This window comes from Notolepis coatsorum (assembly GCF_963971535.1).
Source record: "Notolepis coatsorum genome assembly, chromosome: 14".
In the NCBI taxonomy this organism is placed as follows: Eukaryota; Metazoa; Chordata; class Actinopteri; order Aulopiformes; family Paralepididae; genus Notolepis; species Notolepis coatsorum.
The window spans coordinates 45136082-45158182 of NC_140178.1; the positions used below are offsets into that span (position 1 = coordinate 45136082).

A 22101-nucleotide genomic window follows, 5' to 3' on the forward strand; every position below is an offset into this window, starting at 1 on the left:
CCACGTTAACCTCACCTATCTCTCCTCTCCTGACACCACGTTAACCTCACCTGTTATCTCTCCTCTCCTGACACCACGTTAACCTCACCTGTTATCTCTCCTCTCCTGACACCACGTTAACCTCACCTGTTATCTCTCCTCTCCTGACACCACGTTAACCTCACCTGTTATCTCTCCTATCCTGACACCACGTTAACCTCACCTGTTATCTCTTCTCTCCTGACACCATGTTAACCTCACCTGTTATATCTCCTCTCCTGACACCACTTTAACCTCACCTGTTATCTCTCCTCTCCTGACACCATGTTAACCTCACCTGTTAACTCGTCCCATGGTGCTTTCTCTGGGTGGCCTCGTACACCCGTTGACAAGATGTCACGCTAAGATGTCATGTTCTAAAGTATGACTTAATACTATAGGGTATTTATACGTGTATCACTGTATTAATACTACAACTCTGTACATGCATCTGATTGGCACTATTACTCAGTAGTATTTATATATTTTATACCCAGTTTAATCACCTGTGCATTGTATGTTACTATTGCACTTTACTGTTACATTTGTACTCTGGTTAGATGCCAAACTTATTTTCGTTGTATTGTACTTGTGCTGTATAGAGTGTAGAGTGTAGAATGACATTTTAATCTAATCTAATCTAATTTTGATCAGTCGCAAATTGTTTTTGTGCTACCTGTTGAATATTTCCCCCCACTATCAGAAATCATGCAATTGAGATTCCCACATGTTGGGGAAGTCACAGGGGTCAGCACAACCGGAGTGCAATGCTTAGCCTCTCCCTTATAAGGAGCTGGTGGGGCGTTTCTGTATGCAAATGTAAAAAAGGGCCATGTTTAAAGATCCCTTCCAAATGTATTTTAAACCCTTCAAATATTTGCCCATTGATATTTATCAGTAATTCCAAATCGACATCTTTTATTCTTTCAAGACATGTCTATATCAACTCAGCTTTCTGTGTATGCTGGAGCTAAAAGTGTCAAGTTACCACATATTGGACCATGAGAGTTTGAACTCTATGTAGGTATTCTCTATACTATTCACTATTCTCTACTTGGTTACCCTGATTCACCCATCAGTCAGTTGTCAGTAGTTGTAAAGGATATCAGCTATAGCTTGTCCACAAACAAGTAATGAAAAACTAGTTTTCTACTATTTAGTTGGTTCAAAAACATCCACAGTAACTGTGACAATTTATTTATCACATGCTAGCACAGATTAGCCTATATTAATCTCCCATAGCAACCGATAACACAGACTGCTCCCATTCAATTGTTTGCAAAAAATTTAAAGCTTCATGTGTTATGATGATACTACCTATCTCCTTTCAATGAACATAGGGAAACGCCCCCTCAACATACTGAGAACTGTCTGTGCTGAGGGTGCAGTAAATGTTATTACAAATCAACTCATACATCTGAAGCTGAAAACAATTAACTCATTATCTTTCCACAATAAGCTTTTCCTAAATAATACTAACTACTTTCTGTGGACTTCATGTTACCCTACCAAGAACATTGATCAGGATTCATAGTTTTCATTCACAGTGAAAGTCGGGGCAGATCCTAGTCCCACAAGGCATCCCACAAAGTAGGCGAGTCACCTCAGCAGGCGGACCTGTGCCCATTCAAAAATTGATCTCGTGGGCGGTCAGGTGGCGTAACGGAGATTGCGTTCGTCACCAAACCCCGGAGCGGCTAGATTCGCCTGTTCAAATCCAGCTCACAGCTCCGGGGTTGTCACCAGCTTGGCTGGCCGTTCACACTAATACAATTGGCAGTATTAGAGGGTGGGAGAAGCTGGCGGGGTGGGTCCGGGTCGTTGTAAACATCGACTCCTACAGTTCGGTCGGGGCGCCTGCTAAGCGCGGATAGGACTTGAGTGGGATAGTGTGATCCTTCCACACGCTACGCCCTCTCAATGAGAATCTGCGCTGCCAGGTGAAAAGAAGCGGTTGATTGGCTGGACGTGTGTCGGAGGAAGCACGTGATAGCCTCCACTCTCCCAGACCGACTGTGGGGGGTAAGTGCGCAGCGACCAGGAAGGGGATTGGGAATTGGCATAACGACTAACATTGGGATGGGAGAAAATCGGAGGAAAAATGGAGGGGGAAAAAGATCAAAAAAAAAAAAAAAAAAAAATGATCTCGTAAGTTTAACGAGAACACGGGCGTCACCCCGCGTCGTTATTTTCCTTACTCATCAGCAGGCACGTGCACACATAGAGGTCAAGGGGTGCCTGAGCACCTGCCTTTTTGAGCCTCATCAAAAAAGTGCCATTTTTGAAAAAAAATTATAATCTTTTTTTTTTTTTTTACAGTTACGCATATAGACTGCCCTTCCAACTGAAAAATGTCAGGATAGAATAAAAATATTAGGTAAAGAGAGAGAGATGCCCCATATTCCATTGCAGTTTGCACGGCCTCCTCAGCGTGCCTCTCCGCGGACCTATATATTTTATGCATAGCGTGGGTGGTGATGATGATGATGATAGAAACCGCTGTTGAATGCTGGTATTACACTCATTGAGGGACACGAAGAAGTCAAGTCCGATGGGATTTGGGAATCTCAAATAGAAATCGGGATTGGAATAAAAAATGCATTTATATTAAACAATACAGAATATACAGCACTTCTTGGGGTCTGTAGGGTAAGCACTTATTCCCTCCCCCCTGAACATTTGTGGAGATGTATGGTCCTTTTAAGTCAGTGATAAAAGTGTCTTTCAAGGATAAGTGAGCTCCTGCACTGATTATTATAGTTCAATATTCAATATTTGATCACCAAAACCCCCGAAAAAACATAAAAAGGGGGCCCCCCGCCCGAAAAGGGCCCTTAAAAATCACGCTTGCGCGCTACGCGCGCTCGGTTAATATATACACACAAGTGTAGTGCCCTTTTCAGCCTTTGAGCACCTGCCCCTCTAAAGTCCTGCACGTCCCTGCTCCCCCCCCCAAAAAGGGCCACCAAAAATAGCACAGGCCCAGTGCCCTTTTCAGCCTTTGAGCACCTGCCCCTCTAAAGTCCTGTGCACGTCCCTGCTCATCAGTTTAAGGCATGACCGATGGATAATCGAAGAGAGCACTAGACCATTTGGCCAGGCATTCTCGGTCATGGTGCTCACTATTGATTGATTGATTGATTGAGGCTCAATACACACAATTGTTAACACATTCTATGCCACCACTTTGATCATCCTAAACCATTCTCTGCCAGTACTGTAAGTCTATGGAGATGTTCACCTTCTTTGCAGGGCTATAACTTTTTAAATTGTATTGCTAAATTGACATTACTATGGCCCATTCAACATCGATTATCTATCGTTCAGGATGTAGGAACGTTTTACTTTTTCATTGACACATTCATACGAAAATACCGTCTAGAGTATAAATATGTTTTTATCGTTTTCTGCAGTATTTCCTAGAACGTGAGATATAGACATAAATGCATATTAGATTATCAAATGCCGTTTGATACCGATCAAGTTATATTAAAAATGTCAACTGTACATGGTCCTAAACGTTATGACTGATCATCCGCGGGTGAACGGAGGGGGGGGGGGGGGGGGGTCATTTATAATTCCGTGACCAACGTTAAATGATTTATGTAGTATGGGTGATATATAGATCAGAGCAGTTTGTATCGAAAATGATAAAGAAAAACGCTGAAACTCACATCTGTCTCCTCGTACCGTTGGGCGATGAGAGTGGAGCAAACAGATCCCAGTTATGTGATGTGAATCGATGCGATCCAGTTCCGATTTGTATAATACTAATATACGCCCAAATCATGTGGATTATTGAGTTATGGCAACGGATCCATATCCACGGTGTGTATTTAGTCCCGCGACGATAAACGAGTGGCCTGACGGAATAGGCAGACGCACCGGGATCACAAGAGATCCACTTCCGTTGGAACTCGCCGATCAGCCACCAGGTGGCTGTATTGAAGCGTTGCAGAGTTGTGATGGCTCCCGCAGCATATGACAAGGCTCCGTGAGTGAAATATGAATACCATGACGAAAATATGAAATATGAACTTGAAACACGTCGTATGCCGTTATTGGCATGAACTTGAAACCCGTCGTACAACGTGATTGGCGGGAAAAGTGTTAAGGGGATGCAGACCAGAGAAAGACTTTGTCTTGTTTACATCAGGGTCCATTTTCAATTCATCATAACATATGACATACACAACATACATGACATACACAACATACATGACATCATGACATTTATGCATACCTGTCAACCCTCGCGTTTTCCCGGGATTCTCCCATATTTCAACCTTCTCTCCCGCTGTCCTGTTAAAATATTTCCCCGTATTTTTTAATTTATACAAAATGGCTGCAATTCCTCTCCGTGACGACAGGTGGCAGCAGTGTAGATTAGAACATTAGCACAGGAAGTCAGACCGGAAGACGGTTGCAGACAAAACATCCACAGTAACTGTGACAATTTATTTATCACATGCCGGGTGACCACCTGTCCGAGTCGCGGGACAGTCCTGATATTGGGCCGTTTGTCCCGCGTCCCGCAACAACAAAACAATGTCCTGCAATTCAAATATAAAAAAAAATATATATATATATATATTTTAAATTTTTTATTTTTTATCTTTCAAAAATTATTATTTAATTTTTTTTTAAATGTTGTTAATTTAATGCCTCGTTCCAATACCCTCTTATATTTAAAATAAAAAAATCAGGCGACGTCACAAACCAATGCATTGCGCAGCCGAGCAATAGTATCCATCTGCAGGACCACAGCACCGACACATTCAGGACCGCGACACTTTGCGGACCCACACTCTCCAGACCCTCGCTCCCATTGGCTGATTTGGGTCACGTGACCGTCCCACCCAATGGCTGAATTGGAGTGGGATGGTCACGTGACCCAAATCAGCCAATGGGAGCGAGGGTCTGGAGAGTGTGGGTCCGCAAAGTGTCACGGTCCTGAGAGTGTCGGTGCTGTGGTCCTGCAGCAGGATGCATCTCCAGCCGAGGCTGCTGAGCAGCTCACTCGAGTCGCGCTGCCTGTCACCTGTCCGAGCCGGTGTTCTGCGAAATTCTACTACTCTGCTGAGAACTGCTGCCGTAGCGCGAATTCAATGTAATAAAAAAAGTCAATCAACAAACTCGATTCCTGTACCGGATCTCCTCCCTGGTAAACAAGAATACCCTGAAGACTCTGGCAGGAGCACTCATTCAAGGGTACTACGACCATGCTTGCACCTCATGGTACCAAAGCACCTCAAAGGCACTAAAAACCAAATTACAAACATCTCAAAACAAACTAGTCAGACTACTGCTTGACCTGACTCCTAGAACCCACCTCACCCCTGCACACTTTGCCAACCTAGGATGGCTTAGAGTAGACGACAGAGTACAGCAACTTGCAATGGGCCTGGTCTACAAGATACACTACACGACCAAGGTACCCATGTACATGTCAAAATACTTCCCAAAGGTCAGTGAATACCACGATCACAACACCAGAGGGAGCTCCACAAATCATGTAAAACCCAGATTCGGCTCAAACAAGGGACTAAACACGTTTCGCAATTATGCCACAACAATGTGGAACGCCCTACCCAAAGCTGTAAAGGAATGTGAATCACTACCCACCTTCAAAAACACTCTCAAAGAACACCTACGGGAGACTGCAATTCAAAACTGGCCCCTACAAATGTCCTAACCCAGTTGAACAATAAAGACCAAGCATGGCTTTGTCAGTATTCCAATGTACAGCCCCACCCAACCCCACCCCACCTACCCAACCTCCTCCAATGTATGTCAAATGTATGTCAGTATTCCAATGTACAGTGTGTGTGTCCCCCTACCCAACCCCCCCCCCCCCCCCCACCTCCAATGTACAGCCCCACCCCACCTACCCAACCTCCCCCAATGCACAGTTTCTATGTCAAATGTATATACACTCTTCTTCTGGATTTTTTTAGTATCACAAACAGTACTGTATTTGAAAATCTGGTATGTCATAAATGTATAGATGTAGCAGTACTGTCTATCTGTATGTCATGTGTGTCATATGATGAATTGAAAATGGGGGACCCTGATGGAAACAAGACGAAAGTCTTTCTCAGGTCTGCATCCTCTTAACAATTGTATGTATTGAGCTGTACTGTACTGTACCCATTCTGCAATCTGTTAATAAACGTTTCAATCAATCAATCAATCAATCGCCTATATGTTTGGACAGCTGGGTGACGTCACCCTATAGTTCACTCCGAATTCCAACAGGTGTACCGACATTTTATCATCTACAAATACATTCGGCTGCAAAGCCAATTACATGCAAATATTTACATGCATATACAGTTCAAAAGGTGCAATGAAAAACATATGTTTAAGATATTGTTTAAGATATATCAACAACAAGACTCAACAAGACGTTCGTCAGCAAGGTGGCAGGATATTGTAGTGTGAACGATTGTGGGTCATGCGCATGCGTGCGCCATGCGTGCCAGCAGGTAGTAGAATTTCGCAGAACACCGTTTCAGATGATCCCCAAAAGGTAGAATGCAGGATCTGCCACTGACAGGAGCTTCACCATCACACATGGAGGAGAGGGGGACGTCACATATAGTTGTTCAGCAAGTCCCCCCCCCCCCTACGTGTCCCGCATTGTCCCGCAAAAGCAGTGCTGCTGTCCTGCGACTGAACCATTTTGACCTGGTCACCCTACATGCTAGCACAGATTAGCCTATGTTAATCTCCCATAGCAACCGATCACACTGACTGCTCTCATTCAATTGTTTGCAAAAAATGTAAAGCTTCATGTGTTATGATACTAGGGAAACGCCCCCTCAACATACTGAGAGCTGTCTGTGCTGAGAGGGTGCACTAAATGTTATTATCAACTCATACATCTGAAGCTGAAAACAATTAAGACTCATTATCTTTCCACACTAAGTACTTTCTGTGGACTTCCTGTTACCCTACCACAGTGTTTCTCAAGGTGTGGGGCGCGCCCCCCAGGGGGGGCGCAGAGGCATGACAGGGGGGGGCCTTGAGATTTATATTAAAAAAATATATATAAAAAAATAATTATTCTTATGGGTGGCTACGTGGCGTAGTGGGCAAGGCGCTCGCCACGAATGAGGGAGACGCTGGGCTCGCCTGTTCGAGCCCAGCGCTCCACATTGCTTTCAGTTTAGCTGGTCGTTCATACTAATACACATTGGCCGTATTAGGGGGTGGGAAACTGATGGGTGGGGATCGGGCGTTGTGGACAGCGACTCCTACAGGTCGGTTGGTGCGCCTGCGCAGTAGAATCAGGAAGTGTCGGGGGCAGCGTGAGCCTCCCACGCGTTACTCCTCGCCACTGAGAGATCGAGCTGTGCAGGTGAAAAGATGCGACTGCTGTTACCTCAAGTACCGGAGGGGACTTGTGCTATGTATGACTTAGTCCACATTGCAGCCGGCTTGTGGGAGGCAAGAAACAGCGTTCGTGACAGGGGAGGGTTGAATTGGATGATACGAAAATTGGGATGGGAGGAAAAATATAGAAAATGGGAGAAAAAGTGGATTAAAAAAAAAATTATTCTTTTTGGATTACAGAAAATTATCACTAAAGTGCTATCTGTTGCAGCTGCACTGTTCTCCATGAAAATACCATATTTGGATAAGTTTGACCATTTCTCAAAATCTGAAAATCATTATAAAACACAGAAAAGGATCACCAAGTTACTCTGGATAAAAAAATGAAAAAAGCTGCAAGCAAGTTCAATGATGAACAATTTCTGATGAAACTGGCCTATCTCAGCGATGTCTTTGGAAAGCTGAATGAATTAAACCTTCAGCTTCAAGGTATGTTGATATTTTTTGTCTTCTAGTATCTGTCATGACTACTCTAAACTAGAGTAGACTAGTGTATGTCTGTTTCTGTTTGTCACTAAATGTAATATGAATTGATTACAAAAGGACCCCAATTGAAACAAGCCATTGGCTTTCTTGGGTTTTTTAATCCTATTTAGTTGACCTTGTACTTACTGTCATGTGATTTTTTTCTGCAAACATCTAAATAAAGTATTCTATTCAATTCAATTCAAGGCAAAGATAAATACCTACCTGACCTGGCAAACAAGATCACTGCATTCAGTCGAAAGCTAGAGATGTGGGGCAGGCACCTTGATGAACAACAGACTGATGCCATTGAGAACCTGACTGAGTTTGCTGTGTGATGACTCACATAATTTACTTACATTTTCTCTTTTTTTGCACAAATTGCAAAGTTCTTTCACAACGTTTTCTATCTATTTTTTTTGTTACAAGATGTCTCTATTTAAAAAAAAAAAAAAGCAGTCTTAAGTGTCCATTGAATTGTATTGCAATGTTACAAGATGTCTGTATTTTTTGAAAAAGCACAGTCTTTGAGTGTATTGTTATGTTGTTGCACAATTACACAGTTGTAAAGTGGTTGCACAATTTGAAAGGTCACGATATTGGTGTTATTTCAATAAATTTAAACATGGCCCATTTCATGACTATTTTGTTGGGGCGGGGGCCCAACATATTTTGGTCCGCCAAAGGGGGGCCTGACAGAAAAGGTTTGAGAAGCACTGCCCTACCAAGAACATTGATAAGGATTTCATAGTTTTCATTCACAGTGAAAGTCGGGGCAGATCCAAGTCCCACAAGGCATCCCACAAAGTAGGCGAGTCACCTCAGCAGGCGGACCTGTGCCCGTTCAAAAATTGATCTCGTAAGTTTGACGAGGACACGGGCGTCACCCCGCGTCGTTATTTTCCTTACTCATCAGTTTAAGGCATGGCCAATGAATGATCGAAGAGAGCACTAGACCTTTTGGCCAAGTATTCTCGGTCATGGTGCTCACCAAACAGCCCCTTGTGGAGAAATAATAGAAAATACGTTTTTATCTTCAGAGGCATTTAATCTATAGCAAATACGTAATGTATCAATTCTTTCTTAAAATCATCTTTTAACCCACAGGCGTGTTTTTATTTGAGAAACAATTTTATTTCTTACTACAGTTGTGCGCAATGATTCTTGGGAAATAGCGTGACGTCAGCGCCTAATTTGCATCTGAAGAAGAATAATCGATAGAAGATAGAACCGATTTATATGAAGCAAATAGCTTTACATTTGCCGTGAATTCACTACTGTTTTCTTGTTTACTATTGTATGTCAGCATTGACAGCTAAATCATGAAGTCTGTTCTTACATGATCTGAAATTTACTTTATGTATGAATTTCCTTGCCATACAATTTGTCCCAGTAGGGCAGCCGTAGTCAACGCTCATTTTTGGCCACGCACGCATGCGCTTGTGGGGCAGTGAAACAAGATGGCAGACATTTCTTTGGATGAAGTGATACGGCAGCGCGGCATCAACAACCAAATACCAATTAAAAGGTATACAAACTACAATTTACGGGCAAATGCGTATATAATTAGATAGATACCCACGTTGAATAGAATTTTAGTTGTGTATTTCAACATTTAACGGATCACTGACCCTTTATATTAGAGTTTTGAAATGGTAGCTGTTAGCTGGTTGGCTTACTAGCTAGCTCAGCTAACATCGCAGTACTGCTAGCCAATCTGCTGATGTTAAACGCAAACGCTTAGCCTAGATACAGGCCTTTCCGACCGTATCTATCTTCGATATTTGACACGCAAAGATGTCTCCTCCGTAAATGCTTTTCTGAAATGCCTTTTACAATTTGGAAAGTCCGACCAACATTATTGTGTTCGTAGGTGAAAGGGAATACCCACCCTAACAGAATGAGCATTGTTCTATTTCAGTGATCTGTGGCAGTTTGGTCATTATGTCTGTATGTAAATATAGATAACTCTATCTCACAATCTCCTTAAACTGGAAATCAGAACATCAATACTTGAATTTGTGGTGTCATCAAGTAATATTTTTTGGAGTTGGCCCATGCACACAGTGAGACCGACTTGTCAGCTCGTATAAAACATTTCAACAATTGTACCCAAGTAGCTTTATTTAGACGTAGGGCTTACAGAATCAGAAAACGTACCCATATCCATAAGTAAAATCACCATGGGTATTGTCATACAGATAGTGTTGTCGGTTCTCGCGAGAGAAACAAGAAACCAAGGCTATGGAAACAAGGCCAAAACAAAAGAAGCGATTTTGCTCTCCAACAAGCCCCAAACATTCTATCTTACCAAAATGTGTGTGAGAGAGGCCACTTGATGCATTTAAATGTATTAATTTATTTTCCATAGACAACATTTTTTTTCAGTAGGGTTGGGTGTCTTTGGATTTGATACATTCCGGGTCCACTTATCGAATCTCTATTCCAATTCTAATATTTTTGTTGGGCGAGAAAACTAACAAACTATTCTACCATTCCTTCTTGGCAGGAATAGTCAGTAGTCAGGAATATATCACAGGAGGCTTATTCAATTAAATAATGTTGCTGTGGATGATAATTAATTTATCTTATAGGAAGGAGACAACTGTTGCCAAGGAACATAATCCCTTCACTTAAAATCACTGCTCAGTGACATTTATCCACTCTTTCTGTTTCACCTTCATGGCTAAAGTTAAATGAGTTTTCTTTAATAGGGGCTTTCTGGGGATGCACTGGAGGTTATGGTCCAGCAAAAGCAAACAAGAGTCTCTGCTCACATGAAATTATGTTAGATCCGAGCAACAGGTCCTGGCAGTTGTCGATTCCCCCCCCCCAATGCAGCCACTGACCTATATGCAGCGAGAGTGAAAAAAGATGATGGTCTTTACTTGCATACTGTTCGTAAAAAGTATAATTTCTGGTTGGCACACATCTATTTATTGTCCCAAACACAAGTGAAACACTCTTACTGTCGAGCCCTGCTATACCTAGCAAGTCTCGTAGTGTTTTCACACACTCAACATGAATGGCAGTGAATGACAGGGGCAATCTCTAATGGCGAGAACACAGAGAAGTCAAAATTAGACTGGTATCGTCCTTTATGGAGAGACTTGTTCATATTCATCAATCAAAACTGAGCTGTACAGTATCATATAAATAATGTTTGAATTCTATTTAGGGGTGTTTTTTAACTGCAGAACACCACTGATCCTCTAGCTCTGGTACCCTAGCCGCTAGACCGCTAGTATATTTTTGTGCTAATATTAATTCCGGTGAAACTGTTTATGTCACTCTATTCCTCAGACCCATGTTTGGCAGAGGTGCAGGGGGGGCCGGGAGGGGGTTTGACGCCCGACAGAAAATTGGAGCCGGTGATGTCAGACAGAGGCTTGGCGGAGGAACAGGTAAGAAGGAGCAACGTCGTCATGAGCGTTATGTATTATATATTTATGGTAGAAGGAGAGGAGTGCATACTATTGTACTTAATAGTAAGGATGTACCGATCTGACTTTTTCAGTCCCGATACCTGAATACCAGTCCAATCTATTACTTTTACTGAATCATATAGACTTGGACTGTCATTTTGGTGTCATTGGACAAAATTTTTTGAGATGTAATACATTTATACCTCCATTAGAGGCAAAAATGCAACAAATCGAGATCACTTTGCTTTTTAGATGTGTGTTTCTTGGTATCGAATTTTAGCATTGGGGAAATTCTCGATATTCTACTTTAGTCTGGTGTTGGACCTATACCAATATCGGCATCGCTGCTTCCCTACTAAATAGCACACCAAAATAATACTGATCACTTTAGGCCACTGTTTTGTGTTGTTACAAAATCCTGAATCCTATGCATTATCCTACATTAATCTTCCGTCATCTTTCAGGTTTTCAAGTGAAGGATGCTAGAGAGAAGCTCGGTCAGAAAGACGCTCGCTTCAAAATCCGTGGCGGTAGAGGAGACTCAACCACGGGGGGAGGGGTCCAGGACGCGCGGCAGACTATCAACTCGCGCAAACAGGGACAGAATCCGTTCGGCATCCCGCCACATAACATGCAGCAGACGCAAGCAGTTCAACACCTACAGAGCCTGACGCACCTGCCGCAGATGCAGATGCAGATGCACACTAACAACCTTGCCAGTGTTAACAACAGGCCGTTTACACCCAATATACAAGGACTGAATCTAAGGGGCGGGATGACTCCCCTGTTGGGCGGAGCGCCTAAGAGGATGATGGACGCCCGTGACAGGCTGAGCATGAAGAGGAGCTTCGGAGGGCCACCACCCACACAGTCGGGTATCGCGGTGCCCTTTAAAATCACCAAAACCATCCAGGTAAGGTTTGGTTTGTCTGGGTCTCAAGTTCAAGTTCAAGTTCTTTAATAGTTGTCATACAGAAGTACAGAATACTTTCATACAAAATGCTTCTTACTGTTACGCTCCAGAGACTGTGCTAGACAAGATAGTATCAAATAACATAATAACATAATATAGCATGAATTTAGAAGAAGAAAATGAGGTCACAGTGTTCGGTATAGACATATGTACAATGTTCTGAGTTACCATATAATATACAATACACAATACTATGCAGTGTACTAATGTACAGTACTATCTAGTGCAAAGCAGAAATGGGATGAGGTACAATTTTAGGTACAATTTACAGTAAGGTGTACGAGTTGTAGTGCAATCCTTCATCCATAAATATAAAGTGTGGGGAGTGGGTGCTACAGTGTGTTTGTTTAAAGTGGGTGTGTGCTATAAGTGTGTGGAGTGGGTGCTACAGTGTGTTTGTTTAAAGTGAGTGTGTGCGTGTGGATGTGTGTGCTATGTGCGTTTGGTGGTTGTTGTTGTGTAGTGTTCATTCATTGTTCGTTTAGCAGCCTGATGGCCTGGGGATAGAAGCTTCTTCTGAGTCTTTCTGTGCTCGCCTTGAGACTCCTGTATCGCTTGCCTGACCGCAGCAGTTCAAAGAGGCAGTTGTTCGGGTGACTGGAGTCTTTAATGATTCTCTTAGCCTTGCCCTTGCAACGCTTGTAGTAAATGTTCTGGAGGGTGGGGAGCCCCCCTCCAATTGTGCGTTCGGCTGAACGTGTCACTCTTTGTAGTCTGCTTTGGTCTTGTGCAGTGCTATTCCCAAACCAGGAGGTGATGTTGCCGGTCAAGATGCTCTCTATTGTGCATGAGTAGAAGTTCTTAAGGATCTTCTGGCTGACTTGGAACTTCCTTAGGCGCCTGAGGAAGTAGAGGCGTTGTCGTGCCTTCTTCACAACACTGTTAATGTGTGTGGTCCATGTCAAGTCCTCGGATATGTAGGCTCCGAGGTACTTAAAGCTGTTGACTCTCTCAACCGGTGCCCCGTCGATGCTGAGGGGGCTGTAGTCCTTGACCCCCGACCTCCTGAAGTCCACAATCATCTCCTTTGTTTTGCTGACGTTCAGGGAGAGGCTGTTTTCCTGGCACCATCCCGCCAGGACCTTGACCTCTTCCAGGTAGGCCCTCTCGTCGTTGGCAGAGATCAGGCCCACCACCACTGTGTCGTCAGCAAATTTGACGATTGTATTGCTACTCCGCTGAGCCACAAGAAGTATATGTAGCCACTAGGGCTGTCTTAAATACTTCGAAGCTTCGAAGCTTCGTTCGATGGCACAAGTTTCGAACATAAAAAAAAAATGTAAGTTAAAATCATTTTTTTTTACTTAGATTTTTGTGTGTGCGCGCGCGTGGGGCCATTGGGTGGGGCCGGGGGACAAATACACTGGAGGAAAGTAACCCAGCTCAGCACTGCCCAAATTATATCATCACTATTGCCTGTTTGAAGGATATCATCCTCAAACACATATACACCTACATGCCTTGTAGAATTCCACACATAAGAAAGAAAGATACTGGGATGAATAAACAAAATAGGAAATAAAATGTAGAAATGCATGCAATACATAAATAAATATGAATCTCCATATATGAAATAGAACATTTAGATAAGGTGCTACTGAGATGTTTTGGTGAGTTCTTTGTTTTTTTGTGGAAGTAGCCCTTCTTAAAAATGCATGAACATTCACTGATAATTGGTCTGTAGTGGAGTCTACAAGATCTACATTGCCGGCTACTTAATTCATTAATCCAATGCACTTTATTTATAGAGCACATTTTAAAAACAACAAAGTTTACCAAGTGCTGTACAAGTCCCACAACATAAGATAATAAAAAAAAAAAAAAAAAAAAAAAAAAATCGAAGCTTCGAATTAAAATCGAAGCTCGGCCCCCGAAGCTTCGATTGCCAAAAAAAGCTTCGAAGTTCAGCCCTAGTAGCCACGGTTGTTGGTGAAGTGCACACTTAATGATTCAAAAGTATATTGATGTATCATGGTTGTGTTTAAAGCTACCACAGTATTGATTTTTCGGGATGTCCCGATCAAGTTTTTTTGCTCTCGATCCGATCCCGATCATGTGATTTTGAGTATCTACCGATACCGATCTTTCCCGATCCGATAAAAAAAAATTTAAATAAAATATATATATATATAAAAAAATTAATCCCAATTTCTCACATTACATTCACCCTGAATGTTGACGTTATCCAGGTATAAAGTTAACTTCCTTCAAGCAAGGCATTGCAATCCTTGACATAAATCATTTGATGTATAATTAAATCAAAGGAAATGCGTTTGGGTCTGAGAGTGTGGCTGGTCTGCCGTTCTGCAGCTGAATACTATTGGTTTGTTTTGGCAAAATTCTTCTGCTCTGTGTGACAATAAATAAATGAATGATGATATGCAATTTAAAACCAAAACTAAGGCCTCAGTATGAGTTTAAGACGTGAACATGGTCATGTTTATTGAAAAAAAAAAAAAGCCGATCCCGATCTTCGGAAAATCACGTGATCGGATCGGGACATCCCTATGTGAAATCATTCAAACCGCCAAAATAACCGCCTTAAAAGAAAAAATCCTAGACCCACATACCCAGGGAGCGAAATTAACTTTTTGACTCACCGGCCAGTGGCGGGTAGATGGGAAGAGTCTACCCGCCAAGCATATTTCTTACCTGCCAAAAAAATTGATTAAAAAAAAATATATATATATTTTATATAAATTTTTTTTTTAAATAAAATATATATTATATAATCATACTTGTAGTTGTATTATCTGCGAGACATCGCCACCACGCAATAAGTCAAAATGCTTGCTATCTGCAAACAGCTCCACTGTCTGTGTGTATACTTGAGTAGCCTCCAGCTCCAGCAAGGATTCTCCGGCCCTGCAGCTAGACCCTATATTCAGCTAGACCCTACATTCAGCATGCAAGGATTCTCCGGCGATGCAGCTGGACCCTATTTAACGTTACGGTTCTTTTGTCAAATCACATTCAACATGCCCTCAGCTAGAATACGCATTCAATCAATGTTATAAGACATTGATATCAGGAGCTATCTGTAGCTACTGCTAGCCCGGTAGATAACGTTAAGACAATTTAGTTTACTGGGACAGGTGGATCTAACGTGAGCTAGCTAAGCTAGCTAACGAGGGAACGGAGGTATTATGCACTCGAGTAGACTATTGCTGGAGCATTTGTTGATATCAGCAGCTATCAGTAGCTAGCCAGCTAGATACCGTTAGACAATGCCTCGTCATGTATTAAACTAAAAGTGAATAGTTGACTGGGTCATTGTTTAAACAGTAACGTTAGCTCATGGAGGTCCGATATAGACTAGAGCAGACGGAAGTAAACAAGCCAAATGGGAGCTTCCGATTGGTCATTTGCTTTTTTTTCTCATGAAACCAGTCACGTCACTCTACTGTGATTGGACCGTTGACTTGAGTGCAATGTGGGACTTGTAGTTTTTTAACGATCTCGCGGCGGAGAAAAAAAAGACGAGAGCGGCTATAATCTGTACTCGCACAAGAGTATCGTTATGAACTACACGTCTAAGTGTCATGCGCCAAAGGTAAAAACAGACCGCCCCTGGCGGGCGGCGGGCTTTAGTTTCGGTCCCTGCACATACCTCTTTATCCCTGAAGGATAGCTCGGAATGATGGCTTTTCTACAGCCTGGAAGGCATTTTCAACCCTCTCATTTACAACATAAAAATGCACTTAATAATAGGTGTGGAAATTTCTCGATTCTAAGATGCATCGCGAAGTGGACAATTCTGCATCGATGCAGTGACTGAACATAATCGATTATTATAGCCTACTAACGCTGATGTGTATAGTTTCCGGTTCGCTATTTTAGTTGCAAATGCGAGTGAAACACTGTCTTGACTTTAGGCACATAGTGGACATTTACACATATAACGTAGAACATTTACGCATATTGCTGCAGCAATTTTTTTTTAGTAAAAGTTAAACGTATGTAGTACCTACTTACGGGTCACAGTAGTCTTCAATAACGTTTGGATGATAATCTATTTTGTGAATCCATTTGTTGAAACAACATATTTGTTGGCAGACGACTCCTTATAAAAACTGCTATCTAACGTTAGCAAGCTAAGTGTGCATAGCTCGACCTGTGTAGCGTTAAGTAACTTGTGTTCTGCTAGGAAAGACCGTTCATCACTGCATACAATTTGGTTTAATCCAAACGTCGAATCAGAAACTTGTATTATGAAATAAGATATTCGGCTATCTGACTATTTTCCCTTCTTGGCTTGTTCAGCTGACACTGTTGACACATCCACTACGCAAAGCATGCTCTCTCTCTCTCACACACACACCTACACACCTACTAGTGATGCACCGATGTGAAAATTGTGGCTGATATTAATATTGCTATTCTGGCCGATGTCGATATCTCTGTATAGAAAACACTTTTTATGATAATCAAATAAAGAGCTATTTTCCAAAACGCATATATTTTTTTTTAAACTTTTGTAATTTATTTTCAGAAATTACTGATATTTGGCGGCCGGGTATCGCAGCAGACTAAGCGTCTGTCTACCACCGCAGGGACACTGGTATCGAATCCAGCTGGCAGTGGTGCCTCCGGCTTGGCCAGTCGTCATACTGACACAATTGGCAGAGTCAGCGGGAGGGAAGCCGGTGGGTGGTAATCTGGTCGTTGTAAACAGCGACTCCTACAGGTCGGTCAGGGCGCCTGCACAGCGAGGAAGGGATCTGGGTGAGGTAGTGTGCCCTCCCATGCGTTACACTCACCCAATGAGAGTCCTCGCTGCCAGGTGAAAAGATGTATCGGAGGAAGCATGTGATAGACTTCAGGGCTCCCTAAACCGGCAAGTAGGGGGCAAATGCGTGCAACGACCAGGAAGGGCAGGGGGGAATTGGCATAACGACTAAATTGGGATGGGAGGAAAAATAGGAGAAAAAGTCGATAAGAAAAAAAATTACTGATATATTTTGAAACAATTGACCAAAACATGTTAAAAAAAAGATATATATAAATAATTTTTTTTATATCGATCCGATACGATGTGTAAAAAAAGGACTATCGGCGGCCGATATATCGTGCACCACTAACACCTACACACACACACACACACACACTGCATCCACTCAACTCATAAACAATACAGCATCATCAGGCTATTGTTCTAAAAGTATCAATACTAATAAAATGGAGTATTGAACCAGCTGGGTATTGAGATACCTTTCTAGTATCGGTGTATCGTGCAAGACTAGTAAAGACATTTATTTTAACATTCTGATTTAAGAACTTTCTAAATAAAAGTTAAGAGTTCATTTATCTGACTGCTTGTATTAATTGATGAAAAAGTAGCCATGTGCAGTAATATAGATAGCTATAGCTGCGGCCTCTGTCTCTTGCGCTGTTTCCACAACTCTGTTCACTTTCATTCTGCGTGCACCTTCTCAGATCAGAATGTTAACTGCACAACTATGAGTGGAGACTTTCAAACATGGGGTGTGAAGAAAATAAGCCACACAATTATTATTAGTATTTACAAAATCACATTTATTTCAGATCACATAACGCAACATTCGGAGCATAAACAATGGGCCTAAAATAAAGGGGAGCGGAAAAACCTGCAGTGATCAGCTTGCCTCTGGTGGGTGTGTCATGGTGCCTTACCGTGGTAATGCTGTAACTGTGGCAGCTCTACCTGTGTGGATCTGTTTGAGTTTTTTTTAGCCTGTTTCCTTTTTTTTCGGAAAGCGTGATCATGAGTTTTTTTTATTTGGTTTCCTATGTCAAGTGGGTGTTTTATTGTTTACAGTGACTAATTCCTCCAATATCTCTTTACAGCAACGGCCTGTTGGGATGTCTAGTGGGATTCATATTGGTGCACAGGTACTTCTTCCATAAATATCTGAATAGGGCTGGGTGATATGAGTAAAATATTATATCATGATAAATATCTGAATAGGGCTGGGTGATATGACTAAAATATTATATCATGATAAATATCTGAATAGGGCTGGGTGATATGACTAAAATATTATATGATAAATATCTGAATAGGGCTGGGTGATATGACTAAAATATTATATCATGATAAATATCTGAATAGGGCTGAATAGGGTGATATGACCACAATATTATATCACCATATTTTTCTTAGTTTTGACGGTATACAAATTACAGTGTGATACAACATATTTCTTATGTCTATATCTTGTCATACAGTTGTCATGGTGCTATTCTATTCAAGATGGTCTATTTTCTTTAACTTTTTTTTTAAATACTGCTGCAAGGAACACTTTGATTAATTACAAACATTTACTTGGTGCAGTCAAAGTGCTTCATAGTGCACCTGCTTTACCTGATTTCCCTTGCATTATAGTTCTCTCTGATACAGTGATTTATTGCTTTGGTTTGTTTGTTAAATGTACCCCTTTATCTTCCCCAGTCTATGTCAGATGAGAGTGATGACATTCCTATCCCCAGTAAACCCATGAAGATGACCAGTCATCCTCTAATGCAGTCAGGGGTGAGAGCTGCTGCAAACCACTGCCTTGTGATACACTTCCTAACATTCATTCACTCCCAACATCATGTCCTCAACTATTTCTCTTGGTCTCTCTCCATCAGGTCGGTGGCCACGGCTCTCCGTTCTCTGGCTCTCCGTTCTCTGGCTCTCCGTTCTCTGGCTCTCCGTTCTCTATGTCGTCCCCCATCACCAAAGTGGTGAAAAATGATGCCTACACTGCCCCTCGCCCCCCTGTGCCTGTGGCCCACACCAGACCCAGGCCCAACCCCACCCCGGCAGCCGCTGCCTCGCGGCCCTCGCCTGCCACTTTACAGCCTGTCTCCAGGACTCTGCAGCAGCCTACATCACAGGCACCACCCACTCCTTCTCAGGTCAGCTTCCTCTTTACCTCTACCCCTCAGGTCAGCCACGTGCTTAGGACCCCCCTCTCTACCACCACTCTCCCCTCATGTGTCAGCCTCTCTACCCCTCCCTCTACCCCTCATTTGTCAGCCGCTTTACCCCTCAGGCCAGCCTCTCTACCCCTCAGGCCAGCCTCTACTCCTCAGGTCAGCCTCTCTACCACCACCCTCTCCCCCTCAGGTCAACCTCTCAACCACCACTCTCTACCCCTCAGGTGTCAGCCTCTCTCCCCCTCAGGTCAGCCTCTACCCTCAGGTCAGCCTCCCTACCACCACTCTCCCCCTCAGGTCAGCCTCTCTCCCCCTCAGGCCAGCCTCCCTCCCCCTCAGGCCAGCCTCCCTACCACCACTCTACCCCTCAGGTCAGCTTCTTTACCACCACCCTCTACCCCTCAGGCCAGCCTCCCTACCACCACTCTCCCCCTCAGGTCAGCCTCTCTACCCCTCAGGCCAGCCTCCCTACCACCACTCTCTCCCCCTCAGGTCAGCCTCTCTATCCCTCAGGTCAACCTCCTTACCAATATTTACCTATATATTTAGCAACACCCCGTCCTTAACACTTTCAGCGCCAGGCCGCCAGCCATTATCTCCATCCTTGTAGTCAATGGGCCACGCTTTAAAAGATGGGCATTTTCACTGTGCGTCACGATGTTTGCAAAGCTATATCTATATTCTATATTATAGATATTGAGACAATACTATGGCTCATGTGACAGTCACTATCTCTCATCCAACATGTAAAAAAGAGTTAATTTCTTCATGTATACGTTCACGTGTTATCTCATGGTGTATATTGTATAGTTTCAGCATTATGGAGCGCTATGTGAATTTTGCTAAAGGCGTTCGCGTTGCTCGCCTGTACACGTTACTATTTCCAAATCAAAGGTATATAATAGGTATTATGTTTCATCATGAATGCATCAATGGGCGGGGTGTCGTTTTTTTATGCTCTGATCGTCGGCAACGGCATACGTTTTGGAGTATGTGACATATGATCGTTGTGATCGATGTGAAATCATTGTTGGATCAAAGTAGGATTGATGTCATATAGTCCTTACCTTTACTAAGAGGTAGGGCTGGGCGATATGGCCTCTAAAAGGATATCGCAATCTTTTTTTTGGCTATATCACAATACACGATATATATCGCAATATTTTGACATTTCCTCTAAAGCACTTAAAAATGCTTGATTTAACCCTTTGATGCATACAGTCACGCCAATATGATGATTATAATAGTCCCTGCAACATATGTTTGCATTAAACCATGAAGATGCTTTAAAAAATAATTAAATTAAGTGAGAGTAGGGGTTAGGGAAACGTTGTTGTAGTCAGTGTAGCGGGAACGCACTTCATTTGCGTGTAACATTAGTCAATAACATTGAGCAAGTTACATGACCGGCACTTCGGCCCGGGAGTTAGGAGAACGCTCCCCTGTACTATACTGCGGTTCAGATTAATACAGGAAAAGGTATACATTGGGGGCTCGAGTCCGGGATATGAAAATAAATCCTGATTTCATCTGAGTTGTAAACTGTATGGAAACGTGAAGTTAGCTCATGCTACTGGAAAACTGACGCCTCGTCGTTAAATTAACTGAGTTAAAAATGATGACGCCCCTTTATTTTACCACGGTTGTCGCGGTTGTCTGTTCTGCATCCGCATCGGGTTCTGGCGTTCTAACTCTTTCACGGCCAACAACGTTTATATACGTTATTGGGCGCCAACGGTTAACGGGTGTGGGCGTATGACTGTGTGCCAGAACTGTAATTAATGGGGATACATGCCGGTGTTTGCAGTGCTAAAACTATATTAAATATTATAGCTATGGATCTAATAATATAGTCGATTGTCATTGAGTTTCTTCTGGTCAAGATGCAAAAAACAGATAATTATTTCATCCATACATTTCCGTTTTATACCGTGGTGAATATGAGTATAGTTTTAGAGTAATTCTGTGTAATCCCAGGAAACGCTGCCAAACAGCGCCTGGATCAATAATCAATCTGAAATCAACGCTAGATTATCAGTATTATGTTTCATCATGCATGCATGGGAGGGGGGGGGGGGGGGGGGGGGTTCTATGCTTCGATCGTCACCAACGGAATATGTTACACAGTACATTACAGACACACACTCCGATCGCGGTGAAGGAATTATCGGATCAACGCAAGATTGATAACATATAGCACTTACCTTGTCTATTATGTACTGCAAAAAGAATATTCCAATTATCTGATCGCCATTCCAAGTACTGATCGCAATCGTGTTTCCAACGTAATCCAGCACTGAACATGAACGGGGGGGGGCGGGTGACCCTCGTCGATGCATCCGTTATAACCGCTTGCCCTGCCCGAGTAGTTAGACCCCGCACGCCACAGCTCGGCCCAAACACCAAGCCACATTGTTTCAAATGGAGTGCAATAGCGGCCACAAGGCGTTAGGCGGCAGTATTGGACGTTTGCGATCTCAGACCCATTCCCAATGATAACATCAGGCTGGATGGATGAATTATTAAAGGAAAACTCCAACATTTTGGGAAATTAGCTTATTTAACATCTTCCCTGGAGTTAGACAAGAAGATGCATACCTTTTTTGTCTCTGTGCTTGCATTTAGCTTAGGGAACAGTCGCTCCGTTAGCGTAGCTTAGCTTCATCACTGGAAGTGGGGCGGAGTTGGAGCCTAACGTAGGGCTGGGCGATATAACGATAACGATAAATATCGCGATATATTTTAATAATCGATATCGAATATCGAAATTAAAAAAAAAATCGAAAAAGCGTTTTTTTTTTTTTTTTTTTTTTTACCTGCAACAGGGCAGTTTTAAAACCAGAGACAGTGGACAGACTTGTCTTTCTTGCCTGCAACTTAAAGTAATGGCTTTGCTTGTCCAAATGACAATACTGACCA

At 42.6% G+C, this 22101-nt stretch overlaps 1 protein-coding gene across 1 annotated transcript in view; it reads left to right on the plus strand.

Moving 5' to 3' along the window:
* The window catches only part of poldip3 (polymerase (DNA-directed), delta interacting protein 3), a gene marked incomplete at its 5' end in the record, with an annotated part of 106936 nt that overhangs the window by 54537 nt on the left and 30298 nt on the right, over positions 1-22101 (plus strand). The window contains 5 exons of the mRNA XM_084329093.1: positions 11185-11285; positions 11771-12219; positions 18106-18150; positions 18710-18790; positions 18892-19161. Of these exons, the coding sequence (XP_084185219.1) occupies positions 11185-11285; positions 11771-12219; positions 18106-18150; positions 18710-18790; positions 18892-19161 (946 nt within the window). The remainder of the gene's footprint in view (positions 1-11184; positions 11286-11770; positions 12220-18105; positions 18151-18709; positions 18791-18891; positions 19162-22101) is intronic.